General features: G+C 52.0%; 1 protein-coding gene across 4 annotated transcripts in view; it reads right to left on the bottom strand.

Annotated features, from left to right (window-relative positions):
• Positions 1-21,319: 21,319 nt before the first annotated feature.
• The window catches only part of TRUB2 (TruB pseudouridine synthase family member 2), a 10,026-nt gene continuing 6,373 nt past the window's right edge, over positions 21,320-24,972 (bottom strand). For 3 of the 4 annotated variants that reach the window (XM_029920704.1, XM_029920706.1, XM_029920707.1), the window contains 4 exons: positions 24,064-24,138; positions 23,808-23,880; positions 23,145-23,281; positions 21,320-21,929 (listed from right to left, as the gene is read on the bottom strand). In XM_029920704.1, the coding sequence (XP_029776564.1) occupies positions 21,667-21,929; positions 23,145-23,281; positions 23,808-23,880; positions 24,064-24,138 (548 nt within the window). In that variant the 3' untranslated portion in view covers positions 21,320-21,666. The remainder of the gene's footprint in view (positions 21,930-23,144; positions 23,282-23,807; positions 23,881-24,063; positions 24,139-24,972) is intronic. The other variant, XM_029920705.1, reaches the window with a different exon arrangement.

Genomic DNA, 24,972 nt, shown 5'->3' with positions numbered 1-24,972 from the left:
GGACTCTGGGAAGAGACACCAATGCCTGTGCTGAAGGTCAGCCAGACAAGAATGTGGGTGAGGATTCCAGGAGGGAAAATCATTGGCAGAGGCCCCCAAAGCTAAAATATTAACGGGCCCAGGAGAGGCACCAGGGGACTCCATCTGCGTGGACAACGATTAGAGACAATTTGCTGACTGTGCACTTGGACTCTCGGGGCAGACGGGAGCCTGCCCCAGACACAGTCACCCAACTGCGTTTGGAGCTGATCATTTTTTGGAGGGAAGATGGATACAGTTTTCATTTTCTGCAGATCACATGTTTTATGATTTAATTCTTATGATTTAAAAACATCCAGGGGCACCTGGGTGGCTCAATCAGTTAAACATCCGACTCTTGATCTCAGCTCATGTCATAATCTCACCGTTCATGGATCAAGCCCCGTGTCAGGCTCTGTGCTGACAGTATGGAGCCTGCTTGAGATTCTCTCTCTCCCTCTCTGCCCCTTCTCTGCTCACACACACACACACACACACACACACACACACACACGCTCTCTCGCTGTCAAAGAAATAGGGGCACCTGGGTGGTTCAGTCAGTTAAGTATCCAACTTCGGCTCAGGTCATGATCTCATGGTTCATGGGTTCGAGCCCCGCTACAGGTTCTGTGCTGACAGCTCACAGCCTGGAGCCTGTTTCAGATTCTGTGTCTCCCTCTCTCTCTGACCCTCTCCCATATGCTCTATCTCTGTCTCAAAATAAACTATATGAAAAATTATTTAAAAAAATAAACTTTAATAATTACTTAAATTACTTAAAATTCAGTAAAGACATGAACTCCAAGGAAGACATTAAAAGAAAACACATAGAAAAAAGTAACAGGAAACGCACCAAAATAATATCAACACTTATTCAAGATGGGAGGATCCTTACAGCTTCTTTTCTCACATTTTTCTCTCTGGCAGCAATGGAGTCACGCCAGGCGGTGCCGCTGCCAGAGACCTGCTCGTGCACACAGCTCCACCCGCTGCCTCTCAGCCCACGGTCCAGCCAGTCCACCCTGACCTCCCTGTACCTGAGCCTTCCTTAGCTTTATTCCTCCCCTTTCCCTTAACTCTGTCCTAGTTATTTTGCTTTCATGTTAAACTGCTCCCCCACCTTAATTCCAAATGTTACTAGAAGTCGTTTTTCCCTGGACCCTTGCCTCTTTAAAAATACAGATAGCCTGGGGCGCCTGGGGGGCTCAGTGGGGTAAGTCATGCTCAGGTCATGATCTCATGGTTTGTGGGTTCAAGCTCTGTGTTGGGCTCTGTGCTGACAGCTCAGAGCCTGGCGCCTGCTTCGGATTCTGTGTATGTCTCTCTCTCTGCCTCTCCCCTCCTCGCTCTCGCTCGCTCTCTCTCTCTCTCTCAAAAAATAAACAAACATTAAGAAAGAAAAAATACAGAGAGCCGGAGTCCCAGGACCTCCTGTGGCTCAGTTCTTATGTTCTGGCAGTTGCCCTGAGTTGCCTTTCTTCCGGAAGGCAGCAGATGGCACTAGTGCCCATTCCAGGCTCTCAGGCTCAGAATGTTCACACTGCCCTGAGCGCCAAAGACGTTTGTATTTTGGGCCAATCGTAAGGCACCCAAAGAGGATGCCGGGAAGGAAAGCACCGTCTGGGTCCATTTCCTCTTACGGGGATTCAGCTCTCCCGGGTGTCATGGCGGGCGGAGGCCTCGAGGGGGCAGTGTCTATCCAGAGATGCTCCCGGCGGCGTGGGAGGCAATCCCTGGGAGGACCTTGTTGGGGAAAGCCCAGGCCTGCAGAGCTGCTGGCCGCAGACCAGAGCCTCAAAGCGCCCCACACGGAAGTGGGGTTCTCTCTGGCAGCACCCCACCCAGGAATCTGAAGTGACCCCCCCACCCCCACCACAGGTGGTTGTGAGACTTGAATGGTGACAGGTGCCATTGCTGGGGGCGTGTCCCCTTGGCAGCGAAGGGTCACTCTGACACAGACGTGGTTTGATCATATCTAATGTTAACCTTACTCAAAAATATTCATCATCTGGCACCTATGGCCCTGACACAGCCTGCAATCTTGTCCCCCCCCGGGGGACTGAAAAGGGTTAATCTCGTCCCCATGGAGGCAGTGTCACCAAATAGCACCTGACTTGGGCTTTGCTCAGAAGGGGATACATCAGGGGGAAGAGAGAGAAGGGAAGGAGGCCAGGGGCCCAGAGCCCCACTGTGGTGGGAGAAGGGTGCCCGCGGGGGCCCCCACCCTGATGCCCTGAAGGCACCGTGATGAAAGTTCTAGGTCAGGTGGAGGGGGACTGAGAAATGAGGTGAAGGGTGACAACCACACACTCAAACCAGGCACAAACAGGAGGTGTCCCCAGAGAAGGGGTTGATGGTGGTAACAACAAACTTTTACGAAACACTTGTTGGTCGGGCAGGGAGACAAGCATGTCACGGGCATGCTCCCATCGACACCTCCCAACCGTGGAGCGTGTTAGGTGGAGCCTCCCCATTTCCAAACAGCAGCTCAAGGGGTGGGGTGACTTGCTCAAGGTCACAGGTCCGGTAAGCACCGAGCTGTTGGTGGGACTCCAGGCCCTGGCGCACAGGGGGCTCTTCTGCCTCCCCAGCAGAGGCCCAGCCTCCTGTGAATGTCTCACTCAACATCATGCATTGATGAAAGGAGGAGTTAGGACTTGAACCCAGAGCTCTCTGAGCCCTTAAGCACAAGGTCTTAACCACAAGTCTCTGCTGTGCTTCTTAGAAGTTGAATCTGCCCAAGCCCTGCCCGAGAGGCCAGGCCAGTGGCCAGAAATCAACAACCTACACCTTGGCCTCGGCCTTGGCCCCTCTCTCCTAATTCCTCTGAACAAGAGGCTTTGCTCTCTTCCCAGTGACCCTCTCATTCCTAACATCAGGCCAGAAGCGGAGCCCCTGGTGACCTTCAGCTTCCTCGGCCCTTGTGTTCATCCCAGATTCCCAAGGAGTCTCAGCTGGGCTGCCCATCGCGGCAGCTAACACTGGCTCAGCGCGCCCTGGACCAGCCCCCAGGCCTTGCGCTCAGCACGACTATTGCGTGCGTTTGCACGTATGCCCAATGGCGGCCCTAAGAGGTACGTAGTTATCTCCAGTTTCCAGATGAGGCAAAAGAAACTCAGAGAGGTTCAGTCACTTTCCCAAGGTAACACAGCTAAGAAGCAGACTCGGAGGTTGAAGCTTCCAAAGACGTGCTCTTTAAAAAACCAGGTGATAATTTCCAAACCTCTGATTATCACAATTATCTGAAAGGGCTTTTAAAAATAAAGATTTGGGTCCCTAACTCCACCCCAGGGATTCTGATTTTGTAGGCCTGGGGCGGGCCTGTATTTTTTTAACAAGCTCCCGGGGTGTTCTCCATATGTGACCTCTCTGGCAAGTGCTCCTAGGCGGCTGGTGAAATCGCTTTAACCGCCAGTGATGATGTCTGATCAACTCCTCCCTCCAAAGCAGCCGTTTTCAAACCCAGCTACCAAGTCCCTGGACCCGAAGAGCCAGCTCAAGATCAGACTCCGGTGGGATTTTCATCTGGCTTCTCATCAGAGCCTGCCCACAGGTCCTGGTGTTTATTAGGTTGTGACTTGGCTAGAGCGACCTGCCGCCCCACCCTCCACCCTGGCACCCACGGACCTGCCCAGCTGGTTTGCCAGGGAGCAGCTCGGCCCGTTTCGCCATCTGGGGGCTCTTCTTGTTTCTGAGGGATCAGAGGCTCAGGAAGTACCCGTAGGGGTCAGGAGCGGGGACTGCGTGGATGAGGGTGCTGGGGAGGGGGGGTCACGTTGACCATGAAACCCCGCCCCTCCCCCCCCTCGCCTCACCACCCCACCGGTCACACCCTGGCCACCCACCTGCTGCCTTTCTCTCTCAGTCAACCTCCACCGCCCCCGACAGGTCCTTCCTGCTATCCGGCGCATCTCCAAGGTCCCACGCTTCCTGCTAAGGTGCTTGAAGGAGTGGGTTAGTTAGGGACTGACAGGATATTGCAGAAGAGATCATGTTGATAATAAGGGCTGGAAACAAGTTTTTTGTTTGTTTTCTAATCTGTGGCCAAACAGAGAAAGCTCAGCGGGGCCAGGCCCGTGCAGCTAGCTGGCACCAGCCTCACCAGGCCTTCGTTTCCTCAACTACAATGCAGGTAAATTAAAACCTGCTGTGGCCAATTTGCAGATGATCATAGGTATAAAGGCGGGTTTAATGATTCTAAAGATACAGGCCATTTTGTCAGCTCATTATTATGATGATGCATTTGTGCATCCTAAGCGTCATCCTGGCCCCCAAGGAGTGCAAGGTCCTTAAAGTGGGACTTTACTAAGCCTGCCTCCACACCAGCCATTCCGGGGAAAGTCTGGGGAGGGCTGGGAAGGAAGGAATGAGAGAGGGGGCACCTAGGAGACAGGGACTGGGCTGGGGAGCCTCCAAAAGGAAAATTCTTACCTTGAAAGCTGTGGTTATCTGGGCATGAGGACCCACTCATTCCGTCCTTCGTTTATGCACGAAGTATTTTTTCAAGCCCTGCTCTAAACTCTGGGGATGCCACAGTGAGGGAAGAACAAATATCCCGGCCCTTGCGGGGCTTACATTCAAAGGTGGGGGAGAAGACAATAAAGTGAATAAAAAACAAATCGTTCTTCAGATGGTGATAAGTGCCAGGGAGAAAAATAAATTAGGGACAAGAGACGGTACCTGAGGCTTATAAAATTTGGGCCTGCTTCCCCCCCTCCCCCAAATACATATGAATGAGTTGAAAATCCGGGTCCTGGGCCCAGGAGGGGGCCTATTCTGGGGCAGCTTTTTTTAAATTTTTTAATGTTTTATTTATTTTTGATACAGAGAGAGACAGAGCATGAGAGGGGGAGGGGCAGAGAGAGAAGGAGACACAGAACCGGAAGCAGGCTTCAGGCTCTGAGCTAGCTGTCAGCACAGAGCCTGACGCAGGGCTCAAACCCATGAACGTGAGATCTGACCTGAGCCGAAGTCGGAGGCTTAACCGACTGAGCCACCCAGGCGCCCCCTGGGGCAGTTTTAAACACAGTGGGAAGGGGTTAGGGGGGTTGAGAGCACAGGAGGTGAGGGAGGGGCCCCTGTGGATACCTGCAGGGAACAGCAAGTGGAAAAGCCCTGAGGCAGGAGTGAGGCAGCAGTGAGGCAGCAGTGAGGAACAGGAGGCAGGAGTGAGGCAGGAGTGAGGAACAGGAGGCAGTAGTGAGGCAGGAGTGAGGAACAGAAGGCAGGAGTGAGGCAGCAGTGAGGAACAGGAGGCAGGAGTGAGGCAATGAGTGAGGAACAGCGTAGAAGCCAGCAGTGGACTCGGAGGGGCAAACAATGGAAATGAGTTGGGGGCGGGGGAGCAGAGAGTGAGGGCCTTTGAAGCCACTGTAAGGACTCTGGCTTCTATCCTAGATGAGAAGGAAAGCGGTTGGAAGAGAAAAGCTGCAAGACTCACTTGCATTTTACCAGAATCCCTCTGTCCGCTCGGTGGAGGGGGCACGAGGGTGAACGGTGATCCGTGGTCAGATTCTGGACACGACAATACTTTGGGGGCAGAACCAGCAGCATTTGGTAACGGATGAAGTGTGGGGTGTGCGGGAAAGGGGGACTGCTGGGATCTGGGCCTGAAGTTACTGGAAGGGTGGAGTCTTGCTCCCCGGAATGAGGAAGTCTGGGAAGATAAGGACCCAGGTTGGGGTTCTCCGAGGTTTGAGACGCCAACTCAACATCGGAGTGGGAATTCTAGGTGACAGGCTTTTGGGAGTGAGCTCCCGGGGAAGGTCAGGGGAGACGGGGCGGGGGGCGGGGGTGGCCGTCTCACATTCCTGGTTTGGACAACTGTGGGATTGCCACCGCCACACATCACCTAGGAGGGTGTGGGCCGAGAAGGAAAGGGCCCCATGGAGGCTGGGGGCACCAATGAGGAGAGCTCAGGGGAGGGGAGACCCAGCCAAGGAGACGGAGAAGGAACCAGGGAGGAAGGAGAGCGCGGGAACCACAGGAAGAGAGAACTGGGGACAGTCACCAGACACAGCCTTTGCAGGAGTTTGGCTCTTGAAGGTGGTAGAGAAATGAAGTAACTGGAGAGGGACATGAGGGCAGGAAGGAGTGAATGTTTCGTCTCTCTTTTGAGCCTTTTTTGGAAAAGATACACAAAACTGACCATTTTAACCCTTCTTAGGTGGAGTTCAGCGGCCTGAGTACACTCACAATGCTGTGCCACCTCTGCTACCATCCCTGTCCATAGCTCTCCCCCTCTTGCAGAACTGAAACGCTGTCCCCATTACACAGGGACGCCCCAGTGCGCCCCCCATTCTACTCTCTGTGTCTGTGCACTTGATGACTCTAGGGACCTCGAACAAGCAGAATCGTACAGTATTTGCCTTCTCGTGACGGGCTTATTTCACCCGGCATGAAGTCATCATGTTGTAACAGGTGCCAGGATTTCCTTCCATTCCGACGCTTGAATAATATTCTATTGTACGGGCGGACCGCATTGTCTGTATGCATTTCTCCTTCCGTGGACACGGGCATTGTTTCCCTTTTGTCTCCTCTGAATGCCGCTGTGCACGCGGGTGTGCAAGTGTCTGAGTCTTTGCTTTCCATTCTTTTGGCTATATCTCCAGAGGTGGAACGGTGGAGTCATATTGTAAGTCTGTTTATTTTCGTATTATTTTTAATTTTTAAAAAATGTTTATTTATATTGGAGAGAGAGAGGGAGACAGAGTATGAGCAGGGGAGGGGGCAGAGGGAGAGGGAGACACAGAATCCGAAGCAGGCTCCAGGCTCAGCTGTCAGCACAGAGCCTCATGCGGGGCTCGAACTCATGACCTGTGAGATGGTGTGACCTGAGCGGACGTTGGTCACTTAACCGACTGAGCCCCCCAGGAGCCCCAAGTCTATGTTTCATTGTTTGAGGAACTGCCATGCTATTTTCTGCTTGCTTGTTTCTTAAGCTTTTTACTTACTTAAGTGACCTCTGCACCTAACATGGGGCTCAAACTCACAGCCCTGCGATCAAGAGTCATACACTCTCCTCACTGAGGCAGCCAGGTGTCCCACTGCTTCTTTGTTTTTAACACAGGAGACATCACAGCATGTTTGCATGCTGATGGCAAAGATCAAGTAGGGGCACCTGGGTGGCTCAGTAGGTTAAGCTTAAGTTCAGTAGACTCACGCTTAAGCTTGGAGCCTGCTTAAGATTCTCTTCCTCTCCCTCTACTCCTCTTTTTTTTCTTTCCCTCTCTCTAAAAAAAGAAAGATGGGGTGCCTGGGTAGCTCAGCTGGTTAAGCGTCTGACTTCGGCTCAGGTCATGATCTCATGGTTCTTGAGTTCAAGCCCCACATCAGGTTCTGTGCCAACTTCTCAGAGTCTGGAGCCTGCTTCCAATTCTGTGTCTCCCTCTCTCTCTCTGCCCCTCCTCCAGTCACACTCTGTGTCTCTCTGTGTCTCAAAAAAATAAAAATAGAAAGAAAGAAAGAAAGAAAGAAAGAAAGAAAGGCAGGCAGAGAGAGAGAGAGAAAGGAAGAAAGTGAAGGAAGAAAAAGAAAGAAAAGAAAAGAAAATGAGCAAAAAGGAGGAAATCATCAAGCAAAAGAGCAGGAGAACTGGCGGGGTGATGAACTTGGGAAAAGAAAAGGTGGGAATTTGTGCACAAAACAGGCACAGCTCATATTGCACTTGCCTTATTGTGCTCCGCGCATGTTGTGTTGTTTAGGAACTGAAGGTTTATGGCAGTCCTGCATGGAGTCTGCTCCTGCACCGTTTTCCCAGTATCACTTCCTCACTGTGCGTCTCTGTGTCACATCTCGGTAATTCTCACAACATCTCAAACTTGTTCATTATGATTCTGTTTGTTACGGTGATCTGTGATCAGTGACTTTGGTGTGACTGTTGTCATTGTTTTGGGGTGCCTTCAACCTTGCACAGCCAAGACTTAACCGATAAACATTACGTGTGTTCTGGCCGCTCCGTTGGCTGGTCGCTCCCCTCTTTGTCTCTCTCTCTCTCTCTCTCTCTCTCTCTCTCTCTCTCTCTCTCTCTCTCTCTCTCTCTCGCTCCCCTTGAGCCTCCCTGTTCTCTGAGACACAACAATATATTGAGAATAGGCCAGTTAATAACCCTACAGTGGCCTCTGAGTGTTCAATGGTCTGGATAGAAGATCAAACAGGTCACAACCCATTCCCTTGGCCAATACCTAAACTCCCTTCGATTCTATACAGCCTGAACAAGGTGAAGTCTACTTTACAAGCGGAAGCAGAGGTTGGTTCGTGAGGTTTAAGGAAAGGACCATAACATCCAAGTGCAAGGTGAAGCAGCAAGTGGCTGATGTTGAAGCTACAGGGGCGCCTGAGTGGCTCAGTCGGTTAAGCGTCAGACTTCCGCTCTGGTCATGATCTCACGCTTTGTGGGTTCGAGCCCCACATCGGGCTCTGTGATGACAGCTAGCTCAGAGCCTGGGGCCTGCTTCAGATTCTGTGTCTTCCTCTCTCTCTGACCCTCCCCTGTTCACACTGTCTCTCTCTCTCTCTCTCTCTCTCTCAAAAATAAACAAAACATTAAAAAAAATTTTAAATAAAAAAATATTAGCGAAGATCATTAATGAAGGTGGCTACACCAAACAACAGATTTTGTTTTTTTAAGAAAGAGAGAGAGAGAGCATGAACACAAGTGGGGGAGGAGCAGAGAGAAGGAGAGACAGAATCCAATCAGGCTCTGGGCCTTCAGAGCAGAGCCCGATTCGGGGCTTGAACCCATGAACAGTGAGATCATGGCCTGAGCCGAGATCAAGAGTTGAACACTTAACCTGAGTCACCCAGGCACCCCTAAACAACAGATTCTTTCTTTACTTAAAATAAATTGCTTAAGGGTGCCTGGGTGGCTCAGTCTGTAAAGCATCGGACTTCGGCCCAGGTCATGATCTCACAGTTTATGGGTTTGAGCCCCGCATCGGGCTCTGTCCTGACAGCGAGGAGCCTGGACCCGTCTTCGGATTCTGTGTCTCCCTCTCTCTCTGACCCTCCCCTGCTCACACTGTCTCTCTCTCCCTCAAAATAAAAATAAAACATTAAAAATATATATATTAAAAAATTTTTAAGTTTAATTTATTCTGAGAGAGAGAGAGAGCATGAACGGGGAAGGGACAGAAAGAGGGGGAGAGAGAGAGAGAGAGGGAATCCCAAGCAGGCTCCGCATTGGCAGCACAGAGCCCGATGCGGGACTCAAACTCACGAAATGTGAGATCATGACCTGAGCTGAAACCAAGAGTCGGACGCTTAACCGACTGAGCTGCCCAGGCGTCCCCACAACAGATTCTGGATGTAGACAAAAGAAAACCTCCTTATCCTGGAAGCAGATACCATCTAGGACATTCATAGCTGGAGAGAAGTCAGTGCCTGGCTTCAAGCTTCAAAGGACAGGCTGGCTCTCTTCTTAGGGGCCAATGCAGCCAGTGACTTTGAGGTCAAGGTTCACTGACTGTTCCAAAACTCCTAGGGCCCTTCAGGACAGCTAAATGTCCTCGGCCTGCGCTCTGGCAGTGGAACAGCAAAGCCTGGATGACCGCACATCTGTTTACAACACGGTTTACCAAATATTTTAACCCTATTGTTGAGAACTTACTGCTCAGAAAAGAAAAATTTCTTTCAAAATATTACTGCTCGTTCACAATGCACCTGGTCACCCAAGGGCTCTGATGGAGACGGATAGTGAGATTATATTTTCATGCCTGCTAACATGACATCCATTCTGCGGCCTGTGGATCAAATAGTAATTTCAGACTTCCAAGTGTTATGATTTTAGGAATATATTTTGTGAGGGCACCTGGGTGGCTCAGTTGGTTGAGCGTCCGACTTCCGCTCAGGCCATGATCTTAGGGTCTGTGAGTTCGAGCCCCGCATTAGGTGCTGGGCTGACACTTCAGAGCCCAGAGCCTGCTTCCAATTCTGTGTCTCCCTCTCTCTGTCTGTCCCTCCCCCACTTGTGCTCTGTCTCTCAAAAATAACCATTAAAAAATTTTTTTAATAAAGGAAAGATACCTTGTGGTGTGCCTGGGTGGCCCAGTCGGTTAAGTGTCCCACTTTGGCTCAGGTCCTAATCACTAAAGACTACTCAGAAGCCCTTAAACTAGTAAAAGAGTAAATATGTGGTGGTAAACCCAGGCAGTGAAACTACACAGCAATAAAAAGGGGACAAAAAAACCACTGACGTGTCCGTGGTGGATAAGTCTCAAATCATGAAGCCAGTCTCACAGGTATACGTGCTGTCTGATTCAATTCAGACAACATTCCGGAGAAGACAAAACGACGGGAACCGAAGACGGATCTAGAGTTGCCAGGGGAGGGCCGAACTGCAAAGGGGCAGCGTGAGGGACTTCTGGGGGCGGTGGGCCAGTCTGTATCCTGATCGTGGGGGGAGTGGGTGGGCGATTGCATGCACTTGTCACGATCTCACACCAAAAATAGTGAACTTGAACACAGTATTTACAAAAACACAAAGTAGCGATTGAGCCTGAAAAAAAAAAGAAAACCACTCCCTACTATTTCTTTGACACTTGCCTCCACACACACACACACACACACACACACACACACACACACACACACGGCAGAGGGGGGTTTACCATGGAGCTAATGACACTCAAACTTCATTGGTTTTTTTCTTAGAGGACCCATGAATTGAAGAAGGTTCAGGCCCTCGAAACTTGGGTCCACCCAGGACTGGGCCCCGCGGGAGCCTCTGGCCCTGCCCCCTTCTCCCTCCTCAGCCTTCTCCCATTTGCGCAGTCCAGGGCCGGCCACACCACCCCAGGGCGTGGTGTCTCTGCTCCCAGATGTCTCCCCGGGGGGGCGGGGAGGCGGCAGGGTGGGGGGGGGGGGGCTCCTCTGTTATCTAGGTCCCAGGCTCTATGGCACCACCTCAGAGAGATCCTCCGGGAGCTCTGCTTCCCCACTCCGCCTGATTTCCTTCCAAGCACTCATTTCCGCCATTATCGTCTCACCGGCTTCCCTCCCCATATACCCTCTGGGAGACCAAGGATGTTCTCTGTCTTTCCACACCAGCACCGGGGGCCAGAGCAGTGGCTGGCCCCCGGAAGTCCTCCGGGGAAGGCTGACTTAGGGAATGATCAAGCAGATGTTGTTTTAATCCCCATGTTACAGTGGGGGGCTGGTTTCACAGAGATTGAAATACCCAAAGGCTCACCGTGACGCACAGGAGCAGGGCAGGCACCTGGCAAACACAGAGGCCTGTGGGTTTGCTGATAAAGTTGCTGGGTTGTTTATTTTTATGTTTATTTTTAAGAGAGAAAGAGACATAGCATGGGTGGGGGAGGGGCAGAGAGAGAGCTGGAGACACGGAATCCCAAGCAGGCTCCAGGCTCTCTCTGAGCTGTCAGCACAGAGCCTGACGCGGGGCTCGAACTCACGAACCATGAGATCATGACCTGAGCCAAAGTCAGATGCTCAACCAACTGAGCCCCCCGGGTGCCCCTAAGTTGATAGTGTTTTTAAGAACACATTTTGTGCACAGTCAGTGCATCAAGTTGCACTTTCTTTGGCTTTCAAAAGTCTATTTCTTTTTTTTTTCTTTCTTTTTTTCTCCCTTCCTTCCTTTCTTTTTTTTGAGAGGGAGAGAGAGGGTGCAAGTGAGCAAGGGGCAGAGAGAGAGAGGGAATCCCATAAGGGGCAGAGAGAGAGAAGTGGCGCTCACCCGAAGCGGGCCTTGTGCTCACCTGATATGGGACTCAAACTCACCAACCGTGAGACCTTGACCTGAGTAGAAGTCAGATGCTTAACAACTGAGCCCACTATTTCTTGAACTAATGAACTCAATAGCACAACTTAAAACTCAAGTTACAAATCTCACGTTGTTCACATATTTGGCACCATTTGACAATCACTGTTAAGTTCTGGCCTTTTCAGGGTTCAAGACGCCTCCTGAGGACAACATGTTACAATCCTGAGGGATTCGGGGTGGCTTTCCCAGCCCACTGAGGCTGCATCTTGACCGGACAGCATGGGCAGGCTTCGGGGTTCTCCAGTCTGCTGCAATCCCCAGACCCTGAGAGGCCACACTGAGTCCTTTGTCATAATCTGTCTCAGTAAGGACTCCAAATGGGGTGGAGGCGCCGCCCACGAACCTGGGTCCCAGGAATCTAATTTTTCCAGCTCAGATCTGCACACACCCTCTGCTGCCCCCCAGATTTCCTCACCATTGGACTGGATCCCGCTAACCCAAGCCTGAATTTTCTACTTGCAGAAATGTGTATTTTCACATGCTTCCTATCTATCAGGGCCACGACGCTTAGACAAGATTAGATTATGTGTATCTCTTCTGGCTCCAAAGTCTTGGTAGGAAAATCTAACTGGGGACCTACCCAGGGCACAGCTGGGTTGGGCCAAGGTCAAAACAGGGGGGCCCATAGCTAAAGAAGGAGTAAGAAGAACATGGGCCCTGGAGCCACACTGCCTGGTTCAAAAAAATTTTTTTGATTTATTTTTGAGACAGAGGGTGCGTGCGAGAGCGGAAAAGAGGCAGAGAAATCCACGCAGGCTCAGCACTGCCAGCACCGAGCCTGACAGGGGGCTTGAACTCATGACCAGAGCCAAAGTCGAGATATGGACGTTCAACTGACTGAGCTGTTCAGGTGCCCCTATTCAATGCAAATCTTGGGTCTACCCTTGACTGGCTGTCTACCCTCTAGCCACTTGGTGCCTCAGTTTCCCCATCTGCAAAATCGGGATTAAATTGCCTGGGAATTTTGGTCATCCAAGAGGGGTTGGGGGGTGGAAGCCTGGAGGTGCTAAACAGGAAGAAAGGTGGCTGCCTGGGGCAGCGAGTGTGGCTTGAGTAAGGAGGGGCGGAGCAGACACCTATTCGTGGCTCAGACTAGGCCATGGTCAGGTGACTGAGGTCAGAGAGGCAGGGCACAGGTGGGTTAATGGGAAGTCTGGAGGGCGCCTGGGTGTCTCAGTGGGTGAAGCAAGTGTCCGACTTCATCTCAGGTCATGATCTCGAGGTTTGTGAGTTTGAGCCCCGCGTTGGGCTCTGGGCTGACAGCTAGCTCAGAGCCTGGAGCCTGCTTCCGATTCTGTGTCTCCCGTTCTCTGCCCCTCCCCTGCTCATGCTCTGCCTCTCTGTCTCTTGAAAAGAAATAAAACATTAAAAAAAAAAAGGGACATCTGGAACATCTACCTGCCACAGAAGTCATGGAGGCAGCAGGGTCCTGCTGGGCAGTAAATGCTCCCTGCTGGGCAGGATGTCCCCCCGCCCATGCTTCTTCACCCATAAAACGGGGGTGGTGATCCTGGGAGCAACGGAGACAGTGAATGGGAAGCTCTCAGAGCAGAGCCCGGCTTATCAGACCCTGCAGGAAATGACAGCCGCGGTGGATGAGGGAGTGTGGGGCGAGCTGAGGGCAAAGTGCAGGCTCACAGCACCGTCTCCCCACGGGGAGAAAGCGTGTGATACTCCTCGAACATGTCTGGCTCCCCAGGAACAAAGGAAAGGCGTTTAAGTGCTTGCCCTGGTGATGTGGGAAACTGAGGCGAATAAAAAATTACATCCCCTGACTGCCCACGGCCCACTGACGAGTCCTTGAAACCGGAAGAGTGACCTCCTCTAGCTCAGCTGTCTGGATGATGACACTTGGCTGGGGGCAAAACAGAATCTTGTCTTAACATTATCCCGACTCCCCCACCCCCACCCCCGCCAGGAACCTGTAAATCTACTTTAACATAGAAAAATTCCTTTGGAAACTTCCTTTAGCTCAACTCCCCCAAGATATAGGCAGGCAATCATGCTCCCAGCTTATGGTCCCGATGTGCATCTGAAGGGTCCCGTGACTGAGGTGTTACTAAACAGTAAGAAATGACGTTTCCCTACAGCTCATGGTCCTGCAAACCGTGCTTCCAAAATACGTTAGGGACTTACTCCATCCCTGGCCCCCTCCCACCTCCGGGCACGCCCTAAGTGCAGCTCTGTCTGCCCATGGGTCCTTTAATAAAATCACCTTTTTGCATCAAAGATGTCTTCAAGAATCCTTTCTTGGCTGTCAGCTCCGGATCCCTCCCACCCTACACCATCACCCCCAAAAGTTCATCGGCTGATATTAATGTCACTATTCTCTTGCCTTCAAATCGCCGGACCTACTGATGACCAATGGTGCCCAGGCCCCAGGCTGGGCACCGGGCCCTGGGAAGAATTTACAGCGAGGGCACTAGCTTAGCCTTTCGGGAAGGCGCTGCAGGCGGTCAGGGCCTGTCTGAAGAAACAAATCCTGGTCATCCTGGCTTTTAGCCCTGTGAGGTTCAAGAAAATGCATAGATGATGAAATCAAGGTGGATCTTCCTTCCAGCAGATTCCCAATCAGATTATGAAGCAAAAGGTCCAAGGTCCTGCTTTCTGACAACACAGGACACTCAACTCTGGTGCAAAGGTCCTCAAGGTGACTGTCATCCACAGGCCTTACAGCCGATCTGCGTGCTCCATCACCACCGGGGACCTATTGTTCCCTGATAGGCCAGGCACTCTTTGACCTGCACAGGCTTTCCTGTGGCCTCGACGGCTTCTTCCTCCAGATGATCTCTTGGCTCCCTCCCTCCCCTCCTTCAGCTCTTTATTCAAATGACCCCTTCGCACGCTGTGCTATTTAACATCAACACTCTGTTTGGGCCATCTTGTTAAGCCTTGTATTCCCGGTGCTTACCGCAGGACCAGGAAGCTAGAGGGCCCTGAATATTTGGCGAGTGAATTCCGGATAAAGTAGCTGGAGCCCAGGCCTTGGGGAAAAGGTGGCCCATCCTGATGGCAACAATGTGCTATGGGCAGGGAGTAGGTCGGAGGCATCCTGGGCCTCTGGCCACCCCTACGGGGTCTGGAGGAATTAGCAGCCACGCCTGATGGACAGACAGGGAGAAATGGCCACGCTCTATGACACACGAATGAAGCAAGTTGTGACACACTGTGTATTCTAATTCCACCTTGTTAAAAAACTAACCATTTGGGTTACTCGTTTATTCAACACACACACGCTAAGTGCATGTGAGAAAACCTCCTCTTTCCTCTGTGCGTGCAGCGCCTCTGACACCAAATGTGTGGGACTTTCTGGACAAGCAATTCTTGGTGGCCAAGGGCTGGTGTCCTACAGTTAACTCAATTCTGATACTCACTGCCTGGAGTTAATACCAAACCCACGGTTTCAGGGCTCAGTCCCACAAGACTGCCCCCCCACACACTTAGGGCCCTAACCATGAGTCCCAGGTTGTCACCGGGACTGTGGACCAACTGGCTATACGTGGGGAGTTCCCATGACCCCTTCATCAAATATGATCTTTTGCCAGAACAGCTCATAGAACTCAGAGAAACACTTACCTACGTTGACTAGTTTATTGCAAAGGATACAAGGCTGGAACAGCCAATGGAAGGGCTGCACAGGGCGAGGGACATGGGCCGGGGGGCAGAACTTCCGTGCCCTCTCCAGGTGCGCCACCCTCCTGGCACCTAGATGGGCTTCCCAACATGGAAGTCAGGAGCTGGGGAGGAAGACTCAAATACGTATTCCTTAGGGGAATCTCAATATCACAACAGGAATTTCATTCCTTTTTTTGTGTGTGGTTTTTATTTATTTTTGAGAGACAGAGACAGTGTGAGCAGGGGAGAATCAGAGAGAGAGGGAGGCACAGAAGCTGAAGCAGGATCCAGGCTCTGAGCTAGCTGTCAGCAACTGAGCCCGATGCGGGGCTTGAACCCACGAACCGTGAGATCATGACCTGAGCCGAAGCTGGACGCTTAACCGACTGAGCCACCCAGGCGCCCCGGTATTTCATTCCTTAAGCACAGAGTTACGAAGCACCTACCTTTGTGCTAGGCCTGAGACTAGCTGGGCAACCACCACCATGAAAGCAGCAATAGCACCAGGAGAGAGGAGAAGTGGCGTAGAGGTTAGGAATGCCACTTCTGGACAAGACAGGTCAGCTCCCGGGCTCTGACTCCCTTGCTGGGTGTCCTTGGGCCATGTCATTTGCCCTCTTCATGCTACGGTTTCTGCCTCTGTAAAAGAGGGGTAGCCACAGTGCCTAAACCCCAGGCCCGTCTGAGGATTAAACAAGATCAGGTACGCTGCCATTCTTAGCCCAGGGCCTGGCACAGAGGAAGCTCTCTAGAAGCATTTGCTCATCTGGCTCATCTCGTCCCGTGTGACACGGTGCCATTGTCATCCCTCCTGCATGACAGGAGATGAAACCAGGACTCACCCATGTGAAGCTACTGGCCCACTTCACATACAGAGGAAAGGCCAGGGCTGGGATCCAAACCCAGGTGGCCAATCCTACAGCGTCCTTGGACCATTTCAGCTTGCAGCGGGAGCACATTTCGTGTTCCTAAATGAAAAAGAGGTACATCCTGTTGTGATGAAGTTCGAGGCAAGTACCCAGGTACTTGATCGAACACAAGTCTAGATGGTGCTGTGAAGGCATCTGAAAAATGAAATTAGCATTTAAGTCAGTAGATTTACCAGATTACCCTCTGCAGTGTGTGTGTGTGGGGGGGGGTGGTGCTTATGCAGTCAGTTGAAGGACTTCAAAGGAAAAACAAAAAAACAAAAAAGTGAGGCGGAAGAGGGAATTCTGTTTCCAGACGGTCTGGGGACTCAAGCCGGCAACATCAGCTCTCCCCTGGGTCTTCAGCCTGTCTCTCTGCAGATCTTGGACTTACCAGGCTCCACACTCACATCAGTATCCTCATTTCCACAGACGCCTCGGTGGATACTTTTCGGTTTTATCATCTAAGACCAATGACCCAGACTTTGTGAATTCTAGAATGAGATCCAGATATACTTCTTTTTTTAAACTTTTATTATTTTTTTCATGTTTATCTTTGAGAGAGAGAGACAGAGCAGAAGCAGGGGAGGGGCAGAGAGACAGGGAGACACAGAATCCAAAGCAGGCTCCAGGCTCCAAGCTTTCAGCACAGAGCCTGACACGGGGCTCGAACCCACAACCTTGTGAGATCCTGACCTGAGCCGAAGTCAGATGCTTAACTGACCAAAACACCCTCAGATATACTTCTGATCTACAGTGCAACCAAGTAAAGAGTTTAAATTCTTACTTGGCCAAAGGAAGGGGAGATTGCTGGTGAGAGCCTGGAAGGGACAGCTAGATTCCCGGACCCTCACTTGCCACCCTCTAGATCCACCGGGGCCCTGAGCCTTTCTGGTCACCCCCAGCTGGCCCGGAAGTCTGTGAGCAGCCTTGGCCCGTCGCACTCGTACAAAGAGCTCCTAAGGGAGCACTGACTATCCACAGCACGACCCCTGCCCTGGTCAACCTGCAGCAAATATGGGGGGAGGGGGGTACAGGCCCTGCTCTGACCTTGGGGGGGTTTTCTGGTCACGTGACAATAGTGCTCTAAGCAGCACTGGGCCAGCCCTGGTGAATGTCTAACCATGTGTAGCGCAGTGAATTGTGTCCCTGCAAATCCTCATGTGAAAGTCCGAATGCCCTAGTACCTCGGAACGTGAACATTTCTGGAAACAGGGTCATTGCAAATGTCATCGGTGAAGAGGAAGTCATATTAGGTACTGCAGGGACCTAATCTGACCAGTGTCCTTAGGAAAGAAGAAATTTGGACACAAGAGTTGCTCGCAGGGAGAAGGCCATGTGAACTCGGAAGCGGAGATTTGAGTGATGCTTCTACAGGCCAAGGAACGCCAAAGACTGCCAGCAAACCAGCGGAAGCCAGGAGAGAAGCTTGGAAGATTCTTCTGCACATCCCTCAGAGGGAGCCAGCCCTGCTGACGCCTTGATCTTGGACCCCTAGCCTATCTATGTTCAGCCTTTTGTGAGACAGTAACTTTTATTTTAATGTTTATTTCTTTTTGAGACAGAGAGAAACAGACAGAGAGAGCATGAGTGGGTCAGAGTACGAGGGTCAGAGAGAGAGAAAGACACAGAACGTAAAGCAGGATCCAGGCTCTGAGATATCAGCACAGGGCCTGATGCGGGGCTCAAACCCATGAACTGTGAGATCATGATGTCAGCCGAAGCTGGACGCTTAACCGACTGAGCCACCCAGGCACCCGTGATGTTTATTTTTGAGACAGAGAGAGAGCGAGCACGAGCAGGGGAGGGGCAGAGAGAGAGGGAGACACAGAATCGGAAGAAGGCTCCAGGCTCCGAGCTGTCAGCACAGAGCCCGATGCAGGCTTGAACCCACGAATCATGAGATCATGACCTAAACCAAAATCAAGAGTTGCACACGTAACCGACTGAGCCCCCATGCTGGCTACTCTCTTTTTAAATGGCCCTCAAATAGCCATCAGTGTGCCTCCTGGTGACCCAAAGGGAACAGCGATGCCTTGCAGGCTCCCGGGGGCCCCTGTTTTTACAGCTCTGGTATCAGATTCTTTAGGCATTTGCTGATATGCAGATTTCCCAGCCCCACTCCAGACCCACTGAGTTACAATCCAAGGCTTGGGGCTAGAATCTAAAGTCTCAAAGATCTCTCCAGCTGATCTTTGCCAGTGGACTTTTTTTTTTTTAGAAGAGTTGTTCACAGAAAAATTGAGATGACAGTACAGAGAATTTTCATGTACTCAGCACAGGGTTGGCCGTATTACTGTGTTAACACTTTACCTTAGTATATTTGCTACAATGAACAAACCAATTCTGATATGTTACTATTAGCTAAAGTCCAGAAATTACTTAGACTACCTTTATTTTTACCTAAAGTAAAGGATCTTTTTTCTGTTCCAGGATCCCACACTACATCTGGTCGACATGTCTCCTCTTGGCCATGGTGGTTTCTCAGACTTCACTACTTTTGATGACCTTGGTGGGTTGTTGTCGTTGTTTTTAATGTCTCCTTATTTTTGAGAGAGCACGCGTGGGGGAAGAGCAGAGAGCTTGGCGGAGGACAGAGGATCCGAAGCAGGCTCTGTGCCATCAGCTTGGAGCCCGGTGTGGGGCTCAAACCCATGAGCCATGAGATCATGACCTGAGCTGAAGTCGGCCGCTCAACCGAGCCACCCAGGTGCCCTGGGGACCTTGATCATTTTGAGGAGTGCTGGGCAGGAACTTCGTAGGATGCCTCACTACCGGAATCGTCCCCTGTCCTCAGAAGACCGGAGCCGTGAGTTATTGGGGGGAAGACCACAGAGGCGAAGGGCCCCATCTCATCACCTCATATTGAGGACATCCTGGCAACGGCAACGGCTTTATGACTGTTGCTGTTGACCTTGATCACCTCGCGAGGTGTTTGTCCAGCTCCCAGCTGATTATTGTGCCAGATAAACAAGAGGTGAGGGAGGGAAGGCCTCTCCGTGACAGCTCTCCTAGGTCACTGTTGTGCAGAAAGCAGCCACACGCGCACGGCTGGACGGCTCGCTCGCACGGCGCACGTCCTGCCCGTGGCAAGCACCTCACCACGACTTATTTGTAACAGCCCCACGAGGCAGAAAAACCCTTATTCTCGTGTTACGAGCAAAGGAAGGGCTCGTGAGGCCCCACAGCCAGCAGCCTGCAGAGCCCCGCCTGCTCAGCCCCACTCAGCGCCGCGCGGCCCCCGCAGGAAGGCGAGGGCGCCAAGGTGGCTGAGAGGAGACCCTCTCCCAGGGGGACAACAGGGACAGGAGACATGCAGTGTTTCCCCTTGGGGTCCAGACCGGAACCTTAGCCAGAGGCCAAATTGCTCCTTTAACCCCAAATGTGAGTGGGAAATATCCATGTGGATAGAGGTTAAAAGAGAGCCAGACCAAAAAACTAAACAAACAAGAACAAAACAAAACACCCTGTCCACGTGGGATCGAGGTGTCCAAAGCCTAGAGAAAAATCAAATTGGCAGGGGAAAAAAATGGCTACGAAAACCAGTTTCTGGTCATTTTCCTGAAGGTATTAGAATAGAGCCTTTTTTAGATTTAGTTTAAGTTTATTCATTGGGGTGCCTGTGTAGCTCAGTGTGTTAGGCATCTGACTCTTGATCTCAGCGCAGAGCATGATCTCACAGTTTGTAGGATCAAGTCCCGCACTGGGCTCTGCTGAAAATGCGGAGCTTGCTTGGGATTCTTACTCCCCGTCTTTCTCTCTCTCTCTCTCCCTCAAAATAAATAAACTTTTTTGAGAGAGAGCATGGGAGCATGCACACATGCATGTGGGGGGAGGGACGAAGAGAAGAGGAGAATCCCAAGCAGCTCTATGCTGTCAGCATGAGCCGGATGCGGGGTTGGAACTCACAAACCGTGAGATCATGACCTAAGCTGAGATCCAGGGTCGGACGAGCCACCCAGGCGCCCCAATTTTACTTTCTAAACTTATCTCTGTATCGTGGGTCTTGAGCTCACAACTCTGAGATCAAGAGTTGCCTATTCAGGGCACCTGGGTGGCTCAGTCAGTTGAGCTTCTGACTTTGGCTCAGGTCATGATCTCGGAGTTTGTGGGTCCAAGCCCCGTGTCAGGCTCCGTGCTGACAGCTCAGGGCCTGGAGCCTGCTTCCGATTCTGTCTCCCTCTCTCTCTGCCCCTCCCTTGCTCACACTCTGTTTCCCCTCTCTCAAAAATAAATATTAAAAAAAAATTTTTTTTAAAGAGTTACCTGTTCTACTGACTGAGGCAGCCAGGCGCCCCTAGAATACAGAACCCGGTGTACAGCTCATCCATCTATGCAGTCCCTTACTGATGGACGACGGTGACATTTCCTATTTGCTACTATTACAATCAGCTGTGAGCGTCTGTGAACCTAGAATGTTCCGCAGCCTGTGTAAGAAGGCAGATTCCTGAAACTACCCACCGAGTCCCGGGGCAGGCGTGATTTCAGTGCTGACACATTAACTACCAAGTCCCTCCTAAGAGGTTACACAGGCGTGCGTTCCTACCGAGGGCACCGATGGCCCATTTTCTCCCATCACCAATACCGGATAGCCTCTTTTTATTGTTTTTTTTTTAAATGTTTTATTTATTTTTGATACAGAGAGAGACAGGGCATGAGAGGGGGAGGGGCAGAGAGAGAAGGAGACACAGAACCAGAAGCAGGCTCCAGGCTCTGAGCTAGCTGTCAGCACAGAGCCCGACGTGGGGCTCGAACCCACGAACGTGAGATCTGACCTGAGCCGAAGCCGGAGGCTTAACCGACTGAGCCACCCAGGCGCCCTCTTTTTATTGTTTTGAAAGGCAAGGAAAAGTCTTATATTTTCATCTGTAAGTCCTTCATTATTAGAGATTGAGGATCATTTCTGGTTTACTGGCCACTCGGATTTCTTTCCATATATATATATGTATTTACACACACCCACACCCACGCACACAAACTCATGCCACTTGCCCAATTTTCTTGTCATCTTTTTTCTTTAAGACCTCTTTATATATTGTGGATATTAATTCGTAAACATATTGCAAGGATTTTTACCAGTCTGTCATTTATCTTTTCCTCCATAATGAAGTTTTTCCTTTTCAATTGTTTCAAGTCTGTGGATCTTCCTTCTCACAGCTTCGGCGTTCTACGTCACACATAGAAACGCTTCCCCCTACTCTTGCTCTCCGCACAGCTACTGGTTGCAGCTCAGGAGCGATTCATCTCCTCCATCCACCGCCCCACCAGTGACCTGGCCCTTCAGGGCCCAGCACCCGTCCCCAGCCCTGAGGCAGAGCTCGGCCCCCGGAGGCCCAGGGCCCGCTAGGGTTGGGGAGCTGCCGGGGCGCCCGGCCCTGGCCTCAGGCTCTTCTCCAGCTCCGCCGCCACCCGGGGAGCGGCGGCCTGGATGGCGTCCTGGATGCTGTGTAGGTCCCACCGGGTCCTCAGCAGGGCATCGTCCAGGGTGAAGAAGCCGTCACGTGTACGCCGCACTTGGGAGCAGACGGCAGTGGTCTTCAGCTCCAGGCCGATCTCGTGCACCAGCTTCCGCAGCTGCTTCTGCGTCTCGTGCATGCACCGCACCTCTGCCGGGGGACACGACCACAGAGCCCACGGCTGGGAGCACAGCCTCCGGTCTGCTGGTCTAGACGCACACCCCGTGACACCTCCTGGGTGACGACCCTGGCGAAGCATCTCAGCTCTCCAGGGCTCTGCCACTCCCAGTGCAGCCCAAGGGCCAGCCCTCAACACTGTTAGATATGCAGAATCTTGGGCCCCCACCCAAACCTGCAGAGTCAGCAAATCTGCCTTTATTTATTTATTAATTTTTAAAAAATTTTTGTATTACTCTTTTTTTTTGAGACAGAGACAGTGCGAGCAGGGGAGGGTCAGAGAGAGGAGGAAATACAGAATCTGAAGCAGGCTCCAGGCTCTGTGCTGACAGACATGGGACTCGAACCCACGAACTTTGAGATCATGACCTGAGCCGAAGCCAGACGCTTAACCGACTGAGCCATCCAGGCGCCCCACAAATCTGCCTTTAAAGAAGACCCCCACCCCCCACCAGAGCTCTTTCTCAAAATGAATAAATAAACTTTAAAAAGGGGGCGGAGGGGCATCTCAGTGGTTCGGTCACTTAAGCTTCGGACCCTTGATTTCTTTTGACTTAGGTCAGGTCCTGATCTCACCGGTGAGATGGAGCCCACTTCGGGCCGGTGCTGACCTGAGCGTGGAGCCTGCTTGAGGTTCTCTCTCCCCGCTCTCTCCCCTTCCCCGGCTCAAGCTCTCGCTCTCAAAATAAATCAATAAGCTTAAAAAAAAAGAAAAGACCCCCAGGCGACTTGTGGGCAGGTCAGTGTTCCAGAAACACTGCTCTAAGCCTCGGTATGCCCGTCTATAAAATGGGTGGTGGTGAGGAGTCTAAGGGATCATGTACATCAGATGCTGAGCCCTGGGAAAGCCCTGGTCCGCACTCAGGGAAAGGGGCCCTGGGTAGTAAGACAGAGAGAAGGAGGGAGGGGGCGATACGGGCGGGACTGGGGAGCTGAGGGTGCTGAGACGCCGCGGGGATCTGGGAATGAGCTGCTACGTCTAACTTGCTCACTAAAGCCTGGCTTTAAAGAGTGACTTGGCAGCAGACAGTACGGCATCTGATCATGTGACTGGCCAAGTCCAGCCCAGTGCGGAGAAGGAAGCTGGTCCCTGGGGCCTTGGCCAGCACACACTGGGGCTGCCCCGTGCTGGCCTCTGTAAGCCCCGGGGCCCCGTCTCACTGCTCCAGTCTTCTGGGGGCGGCCTACCTAAGAGGAATTCCGGAGGCGCGAAGTGGAGGCATCGGATGCCCGTTATCAGCATCGGGGACTTGTTCATGGGCCGGATCAAGCCCCTCACGGCCATGTCGTAGGCCTCTTGGGTCTGCAAGTCGAGGTTGGAGTACCTGGGGTGAGGAGGGGCCAGTGTGGGGTGGGGAACTAGGCAGACTGCCCCTGGCCCTGTCCCCTCTCACTGAAGAACTTTCCTGAAGTTCTTCATTCGCTTTCCATCTTCCCACCGCCTTTTTCTGTGTCCTCTTCAATCTCTAAACACAGGCTCTGGCCTCCTTTGCACCCCCTCACCCAACTTCCAGTGGTGCACACGCTGCCTGCTCCCACCCCCTGGCTCTATGTCATATGATGTGGGTTCCTGGCTTTCCTCTCCCCCAAACCATGTATTCCCACTGAGGCCGGCCAGGGTCTCTTGCTGCCCTTGGTCCCCCCAGGGGCTGGCGTGGCACAGAGAAGCACTCCTGTGTGCTGTGCTGCGGGAGGACGGGCTGCTTCAAGCCTGCTTCCGGGCTCCAAACAGATCCGTGGACTCTGCCCCAGGCCGGGCGGAGCCTACAGGGAGCCCAGTGGGCCCTTGTTGATCTTCCAGCACCTCCTCGAGGGCCCCTTTCAGGAAAGTGTGGGTTGGACCCCACTTACATCACCAGGGCCTTCTGATGGGAACCTTGGATCACGGCCAGGATTCGGTCCAGTTTCTCTCTGGTCACATGGTCTGGAAAAGCCAGGGGCAGATGCCTGCTGAGGATGGGTAAACTCCCTTTCCCAAAACCAGCCCTGTCTTTGGAACCTGGAGGGGGTCCCAGCACACCCTCTGGTCCCAGGGTTCCCATGGAGAAGGTGAGAGTCCTTTGAGAATCTTGTGAAAGCCCAGAACCCTCTTCTCACAAAATTATACCTGAACTCAGCATTCTGAGGACATTTTCAAGGGGCTCATAGACTCCAAGGTAAAAACAGTTTCTTCTGGGCACACCTGGGCAGATCGGTCAGTTAAGCATCCGACTTCATGATTCATGGTTCACAAGTTCGAGCCCCACGTTAGGCTCTGTGCTGACAGCTCAGAGCCTGGAGCCTGATTCAGATTCTGGGTCTCGTGCTCTCTCTCTGCCCCTCCCCTGCTCCCCTGCTCATGCCGGCTCTCAAAAATAAATAAACATAAAAAAAAAGTTTCTTCTGGAAATGAGGCTCAAAGCCATAATGTGACTTATTCAATATTCTAAGCTAGGTCCCCTGAAGCCCAGTCTAGGGTTTCTTACGCCAGGGACCCTGGGAGGGAGAGCACCATCTGTCTGAATGCAGAAACAGATGGCAAGAGGGAGGGGCTCTGCTTGCTGGGCCCACTGAGTGACAAGAGCAGGCAGGTGCTAAGCCTGGGGACACTCAGGCTGATCCTGGGACCCAGCTGGACAGGTGCCAACTTCTGACTCCAAAGGCCACAGCTCTGGGCACAGGTGTGGTGACGAAAGGCTTGCCAGCTTGGAAGAGACTAGGCCTCTTATCCCTTCTGTCTGGCTTTATTCACACTGTTGTCTTACCTGAAATGCACCCACCACTGCTTCCTCCCCTTCATTTACAGCCTAGCTCAAATGCAGCCTCCTCCAAGAAGGCCTCCTGGGGCCTGTCACTTCTTTCTCCTGGTTCCTGCCACTCTGCACCTGGGTCTTTTTCCCAGCACTTAATTTGCTTTGTTTTTAACATTTTTCATTTTGAGAGAGTGAGAGAGAGAGCACAAGTGGGAGAGATAGTGGGGGTGAGGAGAAAGAGAGAGAGAGAGAGAGAGAGAGAGAGAGAGAGAGAGAGAGAGAGA

This window comes from Suricata suricatta, chromosome 13 (genome assembly GCF_006229205.1).
Source record: "Suricata suricatta isolate VVHF042 chromosome 13, meerkat_22Aug2017_6uvM2_HiC, whole genome shotgun sequence".
Classification (NCBI taxonomy): Eukaryota; Metazoa; Chordata; class Mammalia; order Carnivora; family Herpestidae; genus Suricata; species Suricata suricatta.
This window is presented reverse-complemented; position numbering and strand designations above follow the sequence as displayed.